Source organism: Pseudopodoces humilis, chromosome 2 (assembly GCF_049639895.1).
Source record: "Pseudopodoces humilis isolate 2021_Gansu_Grassland_sample_001 chromosome 2, ASM4963989v1, whole genome shotgun sequence".
Classification (NCBI taxonomy): Eukaryota; Metazoa; Chordata; class Aves; order Passeriformes; family Paridae; genus Pseudopodoces; species Pseudopodoces humilis.
In genome coordinates, this window is record NC_142201.1 from 24,983,855 (window position 1) to 25,002,410 (window position 18,556).

An 18,556-nucleotide genomic window follows, 5' to 3' on the forward strand; every position below is an offset into this window, starting at 1 on the left:
TGTTTCTCCTCAGAAATACACCTTGATGTAGCGCTGCTGCCACCCACTACAAGGAAAGCCACTTGTGCAGTCACAGCAGCAGGAGCCTGCCACTATGTGCATTTATGTAGAATTCAACATTGGTGTTTGAGCACAAATTAAATACAAGATCACTTCTCTCCCACTTGTTAGGAATTGTCAACAGAGGTGAGGTTGTCACAAGAAAACCCATGTAAATTGAAATAAACATACCAGCTGCCAGGTTAGAGGCTAAGAGACTGGTGTCCACCCACAAAGAAGCATGGGGACAACGGCAGGGCCCCACTGGTCCCCTCAGCCTGGCAGTCAGAACAACTCCTGCAGCAGAGAAGACTTTTCCCAGATCAACAGGTTGCTGTAGAATCACCTCAGAATGATCATTCCCAGTATGACCGCTACTGTGAGTTCCCTGGGTAGTGCTGGATTCATTTTAGGAGCAAAGAGAATTCAACTTTCCTCTGGAACTTGTCCTCTAGTTCAAACATTGTTGCTGCCTCTCTGGCCTCTGACTTGTCTAGTGATGGGATCATGCAACTCATCTCAACCCAATGGCCAGAAGCGCAGCTAATTTTTTTTTCTAAGTCTTGAGCAAAGCACAATCAAATCACCTTTGCTGTTCTTGCAGACTTTACAACATGCTCCCACCAAACTGGCAAAAATTGAGTTACTCCTGCCTGTCAATGATCCATGACCCTATGATGCCAAGCTCAGCATCCTTCAGCTTTCCCTTGGCTCACAGACTCCATCCTTGCACAATAATCACAGCTGAAATGCTGCCTGCATGCTCCACCCAGTGACAGCATCTGCACCAGCAGGGCACAGGGTGAAAAGCTTGACATGTTTTAACAAAAGCAAGGATTCCAAGGCCTGCACAACAGGAATCCTGGTGTCCAGAGAGCAAACCAGTTAGTCCAGGGCTGGAAGTCAGCTCATGGTCCCCATCAGAGCTCACTGCCATAATAACCCACAGCAGCCTTACCTGCAAGGCCTGGCAGGTGCCTCTGACTCCCAAGAGTGCAAGCAGAGTAAGAGCAAAAGGCAAAAAAGCCACAGACTTGGTTGATCTGAGGGTAATTGTTAATTAATGAACTGCACACAACTCTCACTGCAGATAAGACTAGTACCAAAATCCTGCAATGGGAAGGATTCTATAAATCAATATGCTTCTAACTGGAAGCTTCTCCTTTCTTAACCTGTGAAACAATCAGAAACTTTCAATTACAAAAAGCAACACACTTGTGTGAAAGATAATTGTTTTTATTTTTCTAAGCTCGCACTTGTGGAACATAATAAATGACCTGATATAATGACAACTTTGCAAAAGAAGAATCCTCCTCTCTCCAACATCTGGACAGCAATATATAAATATTTACAATGAAAAAAATAGGAAAGAGAAGAAAATTAAGTCAACATTAGCCAAGTCAGTTTGTTTCTACATATCTGATTTTGAACAGTAAGTATTCAAGCTTAATCAACACCTTCCTTCAGTACTGAGGGTTTTAACCTCATTTTCAGATCTTACGTGCAACAGATACACTACTGACTCTGCTTTTATTGTTTGCTCCTGTACAGTACCCATAGAATTTCCCCACTAAATTTGTATTCCAGGTTTTAAACTTTGAAAACAACAAAAAAATTAAATATAACTTTATGTCTCCTGATACAAAGTTTCTCACACAGTCAAACACATCACAACACTGAAAATCAGCATAATGAAATGCTGTATAGCTTCTTAACAAGGACAATAGGTCTGGGTCCTGATCTGTTGGCTTTAACAAAAGCTCTCTTCAAATAGAACAAGTACATATAGAAAAAATAACCTTCTTTTCTTTTTAAAAAAGGAAATGGTGCTTTCCATAAACAAAAGAACATGTGATTTCTTTGACACAGATATAAGTTACAGTGGAAAAAGCTCAGAAAGCTTCAAATAAAACCGGCGTTTTATTTGAAAATAGGATGAAAATTTGAAAAAAGGATGATTTAACAAGTTGATTGGATGAGGTTCAGTCAGCCCATACAGTCCGGTAATTCTAGAAACATCAGTGTAAAAAACCCTGCTTTTTTTGCTTTCTGCTATCCAGTGCCACACAATCACTGACTGGGAACATGTTGCCTGCAGCAATGGAGACGGTGCTCACAGTCTGGCTGCACGGTGTCACCGCTGATGGCGGTGTCCAGGCAGGGGTCCCACTCCCTGCGGGTGCCCAGCAGCTGCCCCTCGGCAGCCCTGTCACACGTGAGAGCTGCGTCTGCCCCGCGTGCCCAGCGACACTCGCAGCCGCGGCTCTCTGGCCTTGTAGTGCTCGTTGAAGTCCAGCCTAAAGCTCAGGAACCGAAGGCTCTCGTCAGAACTGGTTGTCAGCAGGACCAAGAACTGCTGGACGATTCCCTGAAGGGGAAGGAAAAACCCAAGAGACAGCTAAGAAAACATCCCTGGTGTGTTTTTTGCACAGGAATATCAGGTGGTGCACAGACCTGGTAAACTGGCAGAGAGAATCTGGGAAAAGGCAAGCACAGTGGTTCATATCCAACTGTTAACAAATCAGTTGTGCTGGATTCATTCTTTCTGCAAAAACCCAGAGCTCCATTTTTATTTTTTAAGGATCTGCCATGCAGGCCAGAGACTCCAGCACAAAACAGCTTGGTCTTCTAAAGCGTGCTCCCCACTCCCTGTGCCCTGCTGGCACATTCCATCTGTCTGAAGGCTCCCAGGCTGCAGAGCAGTTGCCTCTGTGTGCCACTGCCTTGGGAGAGCATTCAGGATCCAACCTGTGCCAACAGGAGACCTCACCTTGAGTCCGTGTTGCAGGTGCAATGCCATCCAGGCCAGCATTAGAGCACTGCTTGCTTCAAACATACCCATTTGATGTGGGTTGTATAGTACATGTAGCAGCCCAGAACAGCAAAGCAGACCCAGGAGGGCAGTCAGTGCTACAGACCAAACTAGACTGTGCATTTGGACAAATTTGAGGGGGGATTTGCACTTGGCATGTGGGAGGCACACTTCTGCTTCCCATCTTCCCATTCGGCTCTAGTCACGCCCCTGCAGGAGCCTCGCAGGACACAGGAAAGCAGAGGGCTTTGGGAGGACGGGAAGACTCACTTGAAGAGATCATTCCTAATCTCCAGTAAACATTAACATGAACATGCCCATAACTAGAGTACTCCATTACTTCCGAAGACAACCAGAGCAGGCCAGGGAAATCCTGTGTGGAAAATCCGCAGCGGGGCTTAGCATGAATACAGTCCAAATACAGTAGGCAAAACCAACATTGCCAGCTTGTTGCAATCTTGTAGAGCACATAAAGCATGTATTTATTTACAATCTACACTTAAAGACTTAGGGTCATTGTTCTGGGGAATGGTAGCTTTAGCATCAGATGCAACAAATAAAGACAAAGAATAAATTACTTAAAGAAGATAGCCTGCACATGTTCCCCCAAACATCTTATCCACTGCCCACTCCAGTGAGCTTAAAATTAAGTGTTAGGCCCTTCTTAAGAAACTTTCTGCAGTCTTTAATAGCAATGACTTGCAAAGACTGTGAGGAAAAAATGGAATGCAGAAGGAACTCTATTTTTTCCCCCCTCAGACTACACCAAAAGATAGCCATTACTTTTGCTACTGGAGGAAAAAGACAATTTCCATGAAATTACTCTTCTCCTTTGTCAGGGAAGCATAAATGATAATAAAATCTTTGACTACTAAGGAAGAGTGAACACAGGCTTGTAAGTACAGAAGGGAAAAACAAAGACCTAGTTCCACAAACTGCACACACATGAATACAGGAGTTGCACCTACTCAATATTTAAATTAATTTCTACACAAAGCTCAGTGTATTTTAGATAAATATAATTTAAGAGTCACCTGGTAAAAGTGAGTGAGTATTCGCAGCTGTGAGCACATTTTAGGTATTGAGTCTTGAAATTCTTTCATCCTCTTGTTCTCTTCTTCCTCTTCTGATGCAGTTACACCCCACTTGCCCTACATAGAAACCAAACAAGTTGTGAAGCATCACATGATTTAAGTTACTAACTGGGCCACCTTCTGCCCAGCTACATCAAGTTTATAAAAAACAATCATTGCCATAGAAAGACAAACACAGAGCGTCCAATATAGAAACTATTAGACCCCCATCTTGGTGGCTGTACAGCACATGAAAGAAATAAGAGGTTTATTAGCAAGGCAAGTCTCACACCAACACTGCATGTCAGTCTCACAGCAGGGAGGCAGACATGGAGCAATGGCATTTTTTGCAAAAGGGTTCCCATTTACTTCATCTAAGAACCCTACATTTCTCATCCTCCAATGTCCACTAGAAAAATCAACTCAGATTTTAGGCAAGACAGAAATGAAAAACTCCACTCAGCAGTTTTGCTTGAAGTCACTAGCAACTGCTGATGACTTTTACATCTGTCCCAACTACATTTTTCATTTTTACTGTACTTCTACATGGTATCTAAAATCCTCCATATATCAAAATTCATTTCACATTCTAGAAATATCCTTATCATACCTCAAGCTCACGCTGTTTTTTTCTCTCTTCAAATTGCAACCTCAGCTGCAGCTCCTCCAGAGCAGCTCTGTACATTGCATCTTGGGCATTCTGGAGTTCAATGATCTGGTCAAAAACTGCTCGAAGCTGGTTGAGAAGTACCTGTTAGGAAACAAAACAGGTAAACAGCTGTACAGCCCAAGAGTTTAAAGTTACCACCCTTCTCCAGAAAAGGAGAAAAGAAAAAAGTAAAAGAAAAGAAAACTAAAAAAAAAAATCTTTTGTACACAGCTGGAGAGACTGTTCTGCAAAGCCCTAAGTCAGTTGTTCCATGATCATACAGCTTTTTAGGATGAAAAACAACTGGAATACACAAGTTTTATTCAACATTTCTCACTATGTCTGGGCAGTCAGTACAGAACCTAGCATTATAAAATCTTATATCAGAGGAATAAAAATTACTTTTTCCTTTAGCTCCTACAACGTTAAAGGTCCTTCCTGACATATATGCCAAGATCATTAAGTTACAATTTCATGCAAAGGAGAAGACTTACCCTGGAATCACTATCGAGCAAGCACCTAGCTATGATTGTGTCCAGAAAAACTTCATGAGCTGCAATGATGTGATCCAAGTCCTGTGCTTGTTGGACTTTGTTCCAGAGTTCATCCCATGAACATTCAAGCACCTGGAGCAATGATACAGGATTGGGCTATTTCAATTTGTGAGATGACAAGCTCTATGAAATTTAAGACACGCAACACATACAGAATTTTACAAGTGCTTCATTTTAAAAGTAATTAATTAGGTGGGTAGAGTATACCTCAAATGTAATATAATACTGCATTTGATGAATGAAATGGACCATTTCTGATGCCAGAATGTGACACTGATGCAGCACCCCAGAAAGCTCTGTAAAAAATCCAAAGAGATGTCATGTTAAAGACTGCAAGGACAAGCACAACCAACAAATCAGCTTGATAAATTGTTTTTACCAAACTGAATACTTCATAACACAGCCACTAATCTTAGATGGTAGCAGCAGTGACCTTCTGAGGCCAGGTGTCCTCTCCCACCCACCAAAAGTTCTTAATTATAAAACAATAAAATTTTTAAGTATTACTATGCCATTAAGAAGCGTAACTCTCAATAGTTATTTTTTACTGAAAGTAAAGCAGATAAAAAAAAAAATCAAGAATGAGCCAGTACAGATGCTCATAAATATGGCTAAATTCTCTAGCTGAGAAATAGGATCAAAAAGTCCCAGTCCATGAAACATACACCAGAGGCACTACATTTCAGAGCTTTCCTATTTCTTCTCAAACATCTTTCTCTTCTTAGCCTCTTCTGTTCTTAGCTAAACAAAAGCAGAGGGAATAAGTGAAGGTAAAAGTAGTAAATTCAGAACTGTGCATGTATGAGGCTTAACAGTTAACAGACAGCATAAGAAATAGGGAGACATGGGGTACAAATAAGACATCCAGGAAGATGAGTACAAAGGATGGAAGTTACATTCTCACAACTGGGCCAGCATAAATATACTAATGTTAGTGTAACTTTTCAAGACAGGAACCAAGGATTAAGTAAAACAATAGATAAGAAAATTCCATTTACAATTCTTGTTTTACCTTCATCATCATCACCACCATCTACCATTAAACAGCCAGGCAAGAGGAGCACAAAATTACAAAATTAATCTGCACATCACTCATCAGACACTCTTCTCCCTCTTAACACACAGTTTAAAACAAGACTCAGTTCATCTATATCCATTTTACAAGCGTGTCACCCATCTGGACTCCTCTCACCTGGCATACTTTTCAGAAGCTTTGCATTGCACATGTGTCCTTTCCATATATCAGTAAGAATATACTCCATTCTCTTTGCTCTCCAAAGGAAATTAAATACTCTTAGATAGTGGCTCATGCACTCACGTGTAAATACCTACAAAATAAAGAAAGTTTCAGTACAAATTAATAGCCACACCATATATCCTAAAGTACCAAGAACCTCTTCACAGTCCATCTTATCCGAGCCATGCAGCTTATTGGTAAATATTGTAAAAAAACCAAAAAGTTTCCTGGAAATGCCAGAGTTTTTGGAAAGATCCTCCCTTGAGGGCTGAACAGTTACCTAGCATTCAAATAGACAGAGGGAACTGCTAGAAGTGTAAGAAGGGGTGAACAGAACAAAGCCTAAGCCTCTTTTAAAGCTTAAAATGAAAATTCCTTCTGCTGGTCAGACTCAGTTTGTCCTGCTTAAAAAGGAAGTTCTTTACAAGTTCTTTATAGAGAATAAATACATTCTGATAAACAGTGCAACTACCTAGTGAATGCCATTTAGACAGCATAAGTTCTCCACGAATACATTCTTCAGTTCCCTGCAAATTTTCCCAAATCAGCATCTACAGACTAGCAATTATTGAAGAATAGGAGTACTCAATTTATTAAGTACTTGCTAAAGACTGTGCTGGTACAAATGAATTACTGATTTTCAGTAATGATTGTTTTAAATGTAGCTTTTCTGCACTCACAGTTAACTGGTAAGAATTGAGATTTTTACTCAACTGTTGATACAGTGGGTATATCCTAGAGGCAAAAAAAAAAAAAAAAATCTCTGATTTCATGCTCCAGAGCAAAAAAAGGTTACTTCAATTAAAGAAAAAACACTTTGCAATTTAATTCAGCACTCAAAACACACAGAGCCAGTAGTGTATGACATTACCGTTGCTATTGGCCCATCAACATGATAGTCCAAGCTGAAGACATCCCATCCAGTGTCCCCAGGAGATACCTGTATTAAAAAGATATGCTACCGTCAGAGTATAATCAGAGCCTATTAAAGCTGAAGAAAAGCATTATTTGCTTACTCTTTTATTCGGAAAGGCCTATGAGCAAACAAGCATCCACATCAACAAGAGATACAGGAGTTTCTTGTTGAAAGTAGCAGATTAAGCAAAAATTGATCAAACACTCTGATAAAAGGGTGAGACTGATCTCACAAAAATACTGATGGTTGCAACATCAGTGTTTCTCCACTGAACCTAGTAAAGGAAAATTACCGTAAGGAAAAATTTCTTTGGCATCTGAAGTAGACTAATTTCAGATGCTATAGCTCATCACTGAAGTCTTACCTGAGAGACTGAAGCTTTCAAATTAACTCAAGTTTCTTAACACAGGCTTCTTGCTTGAAATGGGCTTTCATTGCTTCTCTTTTTTAACTAGAAGTAAGAAGGAAGCACACACCCCAACCTGCCCCTTCCTGCCCCAATTCTTGTAAGAGCAACAGCATTAAGAGCTCTTTGGAGAACCTCAAATCAGGGCCACCAGCATCAATTTCTGTTAGGCCCCAAATACTCAACCTTGTATTGTCAATGGCTGTAAACCCACATCTTGAAATACAAATAGAAAACAGACAGGGAAAGCGAAAAGAAGATAACTTATTAAATGACCTTTATATTACTCAAAGTAAACTTCAGTGGAAAAGAAGGGAGGATATCTATTCACATACAAAGATCTTGTTTCATATAGATGTCTGTGTGTATACACACAAACAAAAGTACGTTTCAGGTCAGAGTCACCATGATGCAACGGACCTCCAGAAGTCGAACATCCAATCGCTTGAGAATCTCAGGATTATCGAACTGGGCATTTGTGGCCCTCACTGCCGTTTCCAGGATTCCGGTGAGATTATGCTGATATAAGGTTGTAGCTGGTCGTGCGAGCTCTGGCCTGATGGTTATGAAACAGTCATAGCACATTACTGAAATACTCTGCAGCAGCAATTCAGTCATAACTGCAGCACACAGCAAAACCCTTTTCTAACCAACATTCAGAACTTCCCGTATTACTCTTTCAGACTTAATAATGAAGAAAATCAGTGAGCAAAACATTTGCACAGAGTATGAGCAGAATATGTCTATTCACATGCAGCTACACTCATGAATATTAGCATAAGGAGTAACTTAATCCTTATTTAATGCCAGTAATTTGAAGTTACCAGGCAGGATTGCTAGTTTAGCTAGCCTGTAATCTGAGTTGCATTCATATCTTAAATGAGGTGGATTACATCGTTAGCACATCAAACCAATAATTTCAGTTCAGTTTTGAGAAAGTTACTGATAGCCATCTCACAGGCTCAGAAGTGCTGGCAGGAACACAGAAACCCACCCACCTCTACGTAACTTCACCTTTCCAGAGAGTTGTAACATACAACTCTTGTACTACTTCTCTCTCCCTCAGGATCAGTACTGGGAAGCCTCTCACTCTTCCCTCAAATGTAATACTGACTCTACAAGCCAACCTCATTCTGCTTCACATTAAAAAGCGTGGTCATGTACACGTTGATTTTAATTTACAAACGAGTTAACGAAAGTTTTATTACAAAGCCTACCTTCTAGATCGAAGGAAAGCTTTGCAAGCCAATGCTTCTGTTTGAAAAAGCTTCATCAGTAGCACCAGCATATAAAAGTGAGTTTGCAAATACTCTTTAAGAACTGGAATCAGTAGTTGTGGGTGTACCCGAGTGCTTGAAACAGAAGCTGGTGAGGTTTTAAAATTACACTGAAGGGTTTTGACACAATGTTTTGGACCAAACACCTCTGAAATATAGGGAAGCCTAATAATTCCAACTGAGCTAATCAGTGGCATCAAGGGCAGAATGATTCTGCTTAAACTTGCTGACAGGACCAAGAGAAGTGCCAACATCCTTGAGGCTGTCACAGGTCCAACATAAAGATATGTGTATTAGTTCAATTTCTCAAGACTTTGTCAAATGGTACTGTATGTACTTCTTATCAAAAAGAAAGAACAAATTTTAAGCCTCGGGGTCAGAGAAACTAAGCCCCAAATAGAATTTTAAAGTTATTACTCCAACATTTAATTGAGCTAGGTACTTAGAGGGTCCTCTTCAAGAAGCAAAACAGTTTCTGTGCTGACATGCACAAAATCATCAGAAATTCCTATCGTCTTACTTGAGCAAATCCATTAAATGCCTGATAAAGTCTCCTTGACCAAGTAACAAGTAGCGTCTCATGGCCTGCATGTGCTCCAGCAAATTGTACTTCTTATTCAGAACATCCAGCAGGTATTTGCTGGTTTCAAAATAAGCTGCATCAATTTTCTCTTGAAATGCGTTTTCCAGATCTGTGAACAAATCAGCAGCTAAAAGAAAATAAAAATTGAAATTAAATTAGTAGTTTTCAAAAACTGAGACAAACAAGCTTTGGAGTTGAAACACACAAACAGAAAAAACACACTTGCCATAGCCAAAGCAAAAGCAAGTCTAAAGCAGCCTAAACTTCAATAATATTACTTTTAATCTGTGCCCAGATTGTACTTTCCAGTAGAAGCTCATGTTATTTCATTTTCACATAAAAAGTTGGAGATTTTTAAGCTTGCTGAAATACTACAGTTTACAAATCAAATAAGTTATGGAGATCCAAAAGTGCAGAATTAGGAAAAACCTTTGTTGGGCAGAATCCAATCAGAAGGCACTTCTAAGGGTGCAGGGGAAAATAAATCAAAGAATCAGAATGTTAAAACACTCAACAGAAGAGAGTTTCCATAGATAAGACAATGAGAAAAAAGGGAATATGCTTAAGTTACCTAGGGGACAGCTACCAACCTGCTTTTTCTATCCATCTTTCATGTATGGGAATTTGGAGACGGAAACTAGGCAGCAGTAGAAAGTAGTAGGAAGCTTATTTCACTGTTTTCTACAACGACATGCTCATCAAGAAAGGGACTCCAGTAAAACTTATGAGATAGGAAGAACTGCAGCCTCTTCAGGCAACATGGAGCAATACTCCAAATACTGGACTGCCAACTATCATAAGATTCAGACCTCCCTTCAGCATTAAAGGATGTATTCCCACTTTAACTGCTCAATTAATAAAATGCTTATGACCTGAAGAAATAAGCAGTGGCTCTAACAAAGAAATCACTCTTTAAGAAGGGAAGCCTAAATGTCTGGTTCACTGACATTCCTGGAGGTTTCCAAACTATCATTCAGTAACCAGTGAAACTCTCCATAGAACACAAAAAGTGCAAGAGAAGTCGAAGAGATTACAATTTTATAATACATTGCTGTGTTTAAAATCCCTAGACTAGAGAAATACTACTTATTCAAGTAACACACATCAGCCTTAGGGATACGAGAATTAATACAGCCTGCAGTGAGTGCAAGTGTGTTTCCTCAAGATGCTGTGAGCCTTACAGGCAAAACAAGAGAGGGAACAAGCCAATCCGCAAGGAGTCACTAGCTAATCTCTTCAGCCCCTGGACACAGAGGCTGGGCCTAGCACTGGCTCAAGGCACAAGCAAAGCCAGCAGGCAACTCCCTGGCTTGTCTATGGCCAGCCCACTGTATCAGGCATGCTGGTCCAGTCTCCACTCACACAGGGGTGAGCATGTTTAAGCAGTAGCTCTGAGCTCAGATCAGTCTCAACTTCTTACTATCTCAAGCAGAAAAAACAGCCTTTCCCCTCTCCTTAGTACTGATCCTCTTGCCTTGAAGGAAGTGACCGGGCCACAGCCCTTCACCTCAGACTGAAAAGTCAATTTTACATATGTAGCTATAATGCACCACCTCTGCATACACACACAGCCCCCAGCACAGGCAAAACACAGCATTCCTGTCTGACATGCAGAACTGCTAAAAAGGTTTTTCACATCAACACCAGGTCCAGACACAAGTTCTGAAAACTGTGCAAAATTATCTCAGAACACTGAAAAGCCAGAAACAGATAAAGAAAGGATCAGACTAAAAGCACTGACAGGCAGGTCCATGAGCTGCTACTGAATAGATAAATAGCTAATAGCTACAGCTGAATACAGTGTCATTCCTGGTCCAGAAGTCCCCAAACTACAGACAGCAGCTACATGTTGGAGCTGAGGCCACTTTATTGGCCTTTTTTACTGTTCCTCTTTCCCCAGTGCTACAATTCTCTGCCAGGCAAGATGACCAACTTCAACACAGTTATATCAGACTTCTTGCTTTAATACATGTTCAGACACTTTTCCACACCATGATTACTTCAGCATCAAAAGGAAACTGGGGAAACATGATAGTTAAGGTTCCCAAACAAATTAAAGAAATAAATAATACAGCCAAATCCATGAAACATTTAGATTTAAAATCAAAAATAGCATCCAGAACTCAGGCTGGTATCCTAGCTTTCCATGATCTTAATAGTAAGTAATTATCTAAAGGGACTTGCAGGATATTGTTAGATGGCATAAACAAGCACAAAAGGAAGCACTTCCAACATTCATGACACAGAATATTCTTTCAGGATTAAATGGGTAAAATGCCCTAAACACAAATGCAGTTTCATGCAGAATTAAAGTAACACAATACCATGAGGTATTTAGGCTGCCAACTGTAAGCTCAGCACACCTTCAGCACACTGCAGATAGAGTAACATATTTCTAAAACTACACTTCTGTCTCAAACAGTTATTCTCAGCACTTAAGATAATGTAGGTGCTTTGTAGCTCTCATGCCCTACATAATAGGAAACCTGTGCAGATCTTCCATTCAATCAAGGACAAAGAAAGAAACAGGCGCAAATTTAAAGAAATATTGGAAAAGCATGGCCATAAATGCTGTATAAAGTGGTGAAAGTAGTGCAGCCAAAGAATGGTTTTTTTCCTTTTTTCCAGGAGTAGCTGGCAAGATGATTGTTCAAATACAGCCCTTATTCACTTAACCCTGATCCCTTTCTGCACTTCAGGCTTATCTCTGACTAAGCAAGCACTGAACATGGTACAAAAATCACATTATTAGAAGACATATTCTTCCAGATATGAATGGGCTTTTATTACTAGAACATTTTGCATAGAGGTACTCATGCCAAAAGTCCACACTGAAGAGTTAATACTAAAACTAATTCAAGGTTATCTGGAGGTGAAAAAAACCCCCAACAAATGCAAACCAAACAACCCCACATATACAAGCTTTAACATTATATGTAAGTAATATTATGTTATAAAGTGTTAAGAAGTATGTTCTTTGGAAACAAGAATTTGACAGAAAAATACTTAGATGATAAGCATCAGAAAACTTATCCCAGTGAGCTATATCTCAGCAGTTGACTATCTTCGGTATATTAAACAAGTTATCAAAAGAAGTTACAGTAGCAAAAACCATTTGCACCACAAGGCAACAATCTGTCCTTTCTCTGAGATGTAGCAGCGTCCTACACGTTCTTTGCTTAGTATTTGGACAAAGTCTCCTCAGTTTAGATGTTTACTATTTGCTATCATTCATCATAATGTTGATTTCATTGCAACAAATATGCCACCAAAAAAAACCCAAAAATAATATATAAGTTCTCATTCATTAAAACTGAGATCTATTCTGAATAAAACAAAATAACGTGAAGGAATTCTAATAGTTAAGTTTTGGTTCCAAGTTCACCAGCTGGCAATCCCAATTTTAAGTAATCTTCAAAAAGAATTTTAGTAACCTTCCACATACTTATTTTTGACATATTGGTATAGTGCATTCACAGAAAGGCACTATACACCAATAGTGCCAATATACACAAGATAGGCTTCTGTTCTTACTGCTTATTCTCTTATTTACAACTGAGTATTTTTATTTTTCAGCCACAAAATTAACTCAGTATTACGGAATTGTATGATGGAGTATATTTGATGAGAAGACAAACATACTAAATTTTTATTGCAGCACTCAAGAATATCCCTGTTCCTACCCCAGCTGAGGCAGCTGAAGGCAGACTGTTTTTTGAATGGTTTCATTCACAAATTCAGTACATTAACGATCATCCAAAAAACTTATTAAATTAAGAAAATTATACACATGCATCAACATACATATTTTGAAAAAACAAGTATCCATTAAACTATCTATATTGTAGGGCAGATGGGATTTTTGTACTCCTTTCCATCCATGAAGTCAGTTTACAGTGTAAACAACATATAGTAAGGGAGGTCATTTCAATGGGGAGAGAATAATAATAATACTGTACCATCTTTTGAAGACTCTGCAGATTTTGCAACAGCAATCATCTTTGTGGATGGAGTTTGATCATGACAAACTTGATGCAAGAAGTTTATGGATTTTCCTATTAATAGGACCTGAAGAAAAAAGGAATTTTTAAGAATTTATTTGCTTAAAGAAAAAAAAATAGAATACCAAACAAAGAAGCCATCCACAACCACCAGGACAAGATATTTTGTCATCTTTCTGTGCTTTTATTTTTACAATCTCAACCACAGTAAACCAGAATAGCAATGCTAATATGAAAGGGTTTTAAAAATAAACTTTTCCTCCTACTTGAGATCCCCTCAAAGTTTAACAGTTAGGGAATGGAAAGGAGAAACAGTCCTGTAGCCTTCCTCAGCAAACAATTCTATAATTCCTGAGATGATTATTTTTTGTTAAATTTAGCCTCCGTTTTCCCAAATCTAAGCAGCAGCACAGGGCAAATAAATTATCAGAAGATGAACTTTTAGATTCATACCTTTTTTGATTGCTCCATTGTAATAAAAGATGGGATCATTGACTTCCTCAAAGTGTATTTGTCATGCCACAAACGATCAGTTTTAACTGTAGGATCTGAAGCTACAAAAAACTGAAGATTGAAATAAGTATTAAAAGAGAAAGATTAACGTAAACTCTAAGTGATAGTTTCCGCTAAGCTATAGTTTCCTTTATTCCTCCTATTTTAATAGATGCAGAGGGAAAAAAAGAACCCACAAGGAAACAAAAAACCCAAATTTTGTAACTGATACAGTTATCAAATGCTACAGTCAATCAGCTCCACACAAGAGAATCCCCTCATTTGTAAACAACTAAAACTACTTTATTCATTTTGCTGAAGTTTGGATGGATTATGTCCTCATCCTGTCAAACAATATACCTATTTTCTGGACACAAACTTTTTTCACTGCCTCCAAATACCATTTTCTCCAAGAATGGCCAGTTGTCTTTGTTCAAAACTGTCTATCATATGAAAATTATAGCTTTCAGTACAACACATCCAACAATAATTTTCAATATTATGAACACTCTTCCAGTGCACATACAGAGGTTAGAGCTAATGAACTACATAAAATCCAAAAAAGACAAAACGTCCTATCTGGGGAGTAGCTGGGAAAAAAAGAGTCTATTTTACACTTCTAAATAAGATTCCTAGACATTTTACACAATTCTGACCTTAAAGTTCAGCTGTTACTGTCATTCAAATTTTGACCAAAACAAGGACATTGCAAGAAAATAGCATATTTGATTCTGCAGTAAAAGTATTCAGATTTGTCTCAGAAGCACTCAACTGATTTTAAAACATGATTCTTTGGCTTCTTGGAGCAAAAAAAAAAAAAAAATTTAAAAAAAATCTAATCACTTTAAAAAAATACTACTGATTGGAGATAAAGTGTTGAGAGAATTTAAAAAAGCATAAAATATATTTCCAAGATGATAAAGGACAATTACTGTTTGTAATTGATGTTACGGAAGTCACAACAAGTAACTTTGCAGAGTTTCTATTCTGGAACCATAAACCTCTTCTACCCAGTCTGACAGACTGAACTTACTTATCAAGGATAACAGTACGCAGGCAGACAAAGATACTTGGAGCTTCATTCCAAATGAACAGTTACAAAGAACTCTGCATACATTATTGTTGTTACAGTAAGCAAGAAAAGATACAGAGGAATTGTTTTGTCTTCAGAAACACAGACCTGCTCTCAGTACACCATTCTGGCTCTACTAACCAGACCCAGCCTATGATTTGTTCAAGACAACACATTGCAACCTGCAGATATCAAAATCATGAAGAATTCATGAAGAGAGTGGTATTTCAGGCTGTTATTGTATGTATTTCTTATCATGTTATATATTTTCATCACACTCTACTTTTCAATTTCCCCTCTAAGCTTCCCAGATCATCACACCACAAAGCAAAGAGATTAAGTATTTACTGTAGCATATACATTACCTCATGGTATGTGTCCTCCAGCTCTCCATCATAAATCCAGCGATAAAGGAAGTTCAGTACAGGATGAGATACTAGGCCAAGAATGTGCTGAACCAGAGATCTCATGTAGGGATCTCCTGTTTTAGTATAGGCATGAACTGCTGAGGCTAGTTCACCACCTTTTCTCCCTGTAAGAAGAAAGGGAGAGGAACAGAAACATTTGAAGGAAAACCATATGCACCCCATTTAAAATTTAAATAATTTTAGCTACCTGTGTGTCACATTGAGCTTGCTAAATAGCAATTCTAAAATGCACCAAAAGTAGACTTTTTTATTGCTAACAGGGAATTCCTAGATTTTAAGGCATGAATTATCAATCTCACTAAAGCATTAAGCAGAACTCTCTGTCTACTTTATGGTAGCTAAGAGGAATGCAATATTCAAGGCGTAAGATCACACACAGAGGTTGATGTTATGCTTCCAGAGAAGCATTAAAGGAGTCTTAGAATGTTTTCCTTCTCTCCTGTACTTGACACTCTCAGATACTCTGTGTGCATACATGCACACAAACACAGCTTTCCTGTTTCTTTGTTATAGTTGCCCCCATAGCTCCATTAGGTAACATCTCCTTCAATTTCTTGCAAATGAAAATTAAGATGCTGTCAAAAAAAAAAAAAGTTTAAAGATAGACTGAATATTTGTTTTTGCTGCCATGCTTCACAGCTAACCAATTCCTTGTGGCAGAGGCCATGGAACTCAAAATTTTCATGAATGACTTAAAAGTAAAACCCAATTAAAAAAAAAATAAAAATTATACCAATTCCAATAATCAAGGCAAAACAAGTATTGTAGGCTTTTTTTTTGCTAAGATGCTCTTTATAAAGGGCTACAATCTCATAAATCTGAAGTGTCATCAGGGAGAAGCATCTGTCACTGGTCAGTTTAGTCATCTACTAGCCAAAGTTCTGGTAAACTCCAACATGACTCTCCCCGGCATTTTCTTGTGGATTGCCAACAAAATCATGGTATTTGCAGATTTGCAAAGTTTTATTGTTTCACATGAATCTGAAGACAAGTTGCTAATGACTCCTCTATGCCGTCATATACAGAGAAATTGCATAATATTCATACATAGTGAGGAAACTAAGCCAACCACTTCATAACATATTAGTGGGGCTTTTTCAGTGTACCATTCTCTGAAAGATGATTGAGTAACTGAAAAGTACATGCTTAAAATTGAATTTTTGGAGCACATTCTAGTTTTAAAAAATTAAGAAGTCTGAATGTATCAACACAGCACTATAATTTGTCATGCTTTGTTTAAACTAAATGAGGGAGAATCTAAACTACCTACTTGGAATTTTCTAAAAAAACCAAGAAAGTCCAAACAAGCACTAGTATTATTGATACCCACCTCTAGCACACACAACTATTCAAAGTTATATAACATCCCCAGAAATATTAATTTAATGTTAAACAGACCTTGACAGTGATCAACAAGTGCTGCAAGGGTCTTTAACCTTATTTTGGGGTCATATGTCCAGACTAGAAGACGGCGAAGTGTTAAACTGCTCTCAAGTCCCAAATTCACACCCTGATCATCTTCCAGTTGTAACTGAACAAGTTAGAAACAGAAAGACATGTCAAAGAACAAAACTGAAGCAGAACTCAGGTTTTGAAGTTGGTTCTGTCAGATTTTACTAATACACTTGAAATACCTAGTGTTATATATTCTTTCATCAAATCACTGGGCCAAAACCCAAGAGTCAATTTTTAGTGGAAACAGAGACTTGAGCACAGGTAAAAGAACAGAGACAAGCATAAGTGCAATAAGGTAGACATAAAGCACAAAGACCAAGAACATTAAAGACAGCAATGTAATAGTCATGAAAAGAGAGAAGAGCAAAGGAAAAGAGAGAAGAGATCCCAGAAGACAGCAAGAGATACTAAAAAAAGAGTAAAGAGAATCATCTAAAGGAAAGGCAGGGTGAGGGAGGTAAACCTTTTATTACTGCACATGCAGCTTATTTTACTTCAATACGGGACAAATTCTGTTCAGTGTCTTCCTCCAGAAGCCATCAGAACTTAAATTAACCTTATAGTGAGATTAAGGAATTGCTATATTGAACGAAAAACACCAAAATAAGAAAACTATCATAATGTGACTACTGTGAATCTTCCAACACCATGAAAAATAAAAGCTAAGTATTTGCATCCAATGTGCAAATGCAAATCTTATACAAGTACAGATGGAATAAGCTGGACAAGAACACAACCTAAGAATATAGAAGAAAGTTCCTGGAGCAGTACAAAGAGATAATCTCTTAGAAAATAAGTTATTTCTGATATATGACAACCAACCCACTCTGTGCTTTCCCATCTAGCACATTTTTTTAGCCAAATGCAACATACTAGTTAAATTTAAGTCTAGTGTCATCCACATTAAGTTCAGCCTTGGAGCCAGTTAAATTCATTTGCTTCCGAATGCTCCTGGGTCCATGTCTGGGATTTTTCTTTGGTGTTTTTGGAAATCAGCAATGATAAGAGAGATACATGAGCCACCCTTTGACTTTAGGGAAGACATGGTACATCTTCATCATGGAACTGCATTTTTAAATGGGCTGACAATGTGAAAACAACCTGCAAGAAAAAGACCAGAGACGCTTATGGAATGGTAGACAGTATGCTCAGGATTACTCATTCAAGGGCAGAAACATGCTCAGGGGAAGCTCTGAAGACGTAATAAAAAGTTATCAAGAGAGTATAGAACCCTTTGACAAGATTCTTGCTGTTCTATGCCCGTACTGCTCTCTAGAACTGCAGTTAACAACTCCTAAGCTGGCAGCCTGTACGATCTCCTGAATCTAAGAATACCACATACACTCAATTTTAAGTCAATTTTCTACATGTTTTCAAGAAGCTAAAAGGTACAGGTTTTTTGTCTATTCTGCAGTGTGACCTTCAAGCCCTTCCACCTTTCAAGTCACAGAAGAATCTCTCCTCCACTGCTGGACCTCTTTCCTTTTCTTCATCTCTTTGGGAAGGAATGTTGCCAGGAGCTTCTGAAAATCCAAACATAACATGACTCTGAGAACCCCTAC

General features: G+C 38.5%; 1 protein-coding gene across 1 annotated transcript in view; it reads right to left on the bottom strand.

The window, feature by feature from the left end:
* Nucleotides 1-1,293: 1,293 nt before the first annotated feature.
* The window catches only part of TUBGCP3 (tubulin gamma complex component 3), a 48,926-nt gene continuing 31,663 nt past the window's right edge, over nt 1,294-18,556 (bottom strand). Inside the window, exons 10-22 of the mRNA XM_005516595.3 lie at nt 16,938-17,070; nt 15,477-15,643; nt 14,001-14,111; nt 13,506-13,614; nt 9,484-9,673; nt 8,107-8,242; nt 7,236-7,304; nt 6,320-6,455; nt 5,335-5,423; nt 5,068-5,199; nt 4,535-4,675; nt 3,886-4,002; nt 1,294-2,407 (exon numbers count right to left, since the gene is read on the bottom strand). Coding sequence (XP_005516652.1) covers nt 2,249-2,407; nt 3,886-4,002; nt 4,535-4,675; nt 5,068-5,199; nt 5,335-5,423; nt 6,320-6,455; nt 7,236-7,304; nt 8,107-8,242; nt 9,484-9,673; nt 13,506-13,614; nt 14,001-14,111; nt 15,477-15,643; nt 16,938-17,070 — 1,689 coding nt within the window. The 3' untranslated portion in view covers nt 1,294-2,248. The remainder of the gene's footprint in view (nt 2,408-3,885; nt 4,003-4,534; nt 4,676-5,067; nt 5,200-5,334; nt 5,424-6,319; nt 6,456-7,235; nt 7,305-8,106; nt 8,243-9,483; nt 9,674-13,505; nt 13,615-14,000; nt 14,112-15,476; nt 15,644-16,937; nt 17,071-18,556) is intronic.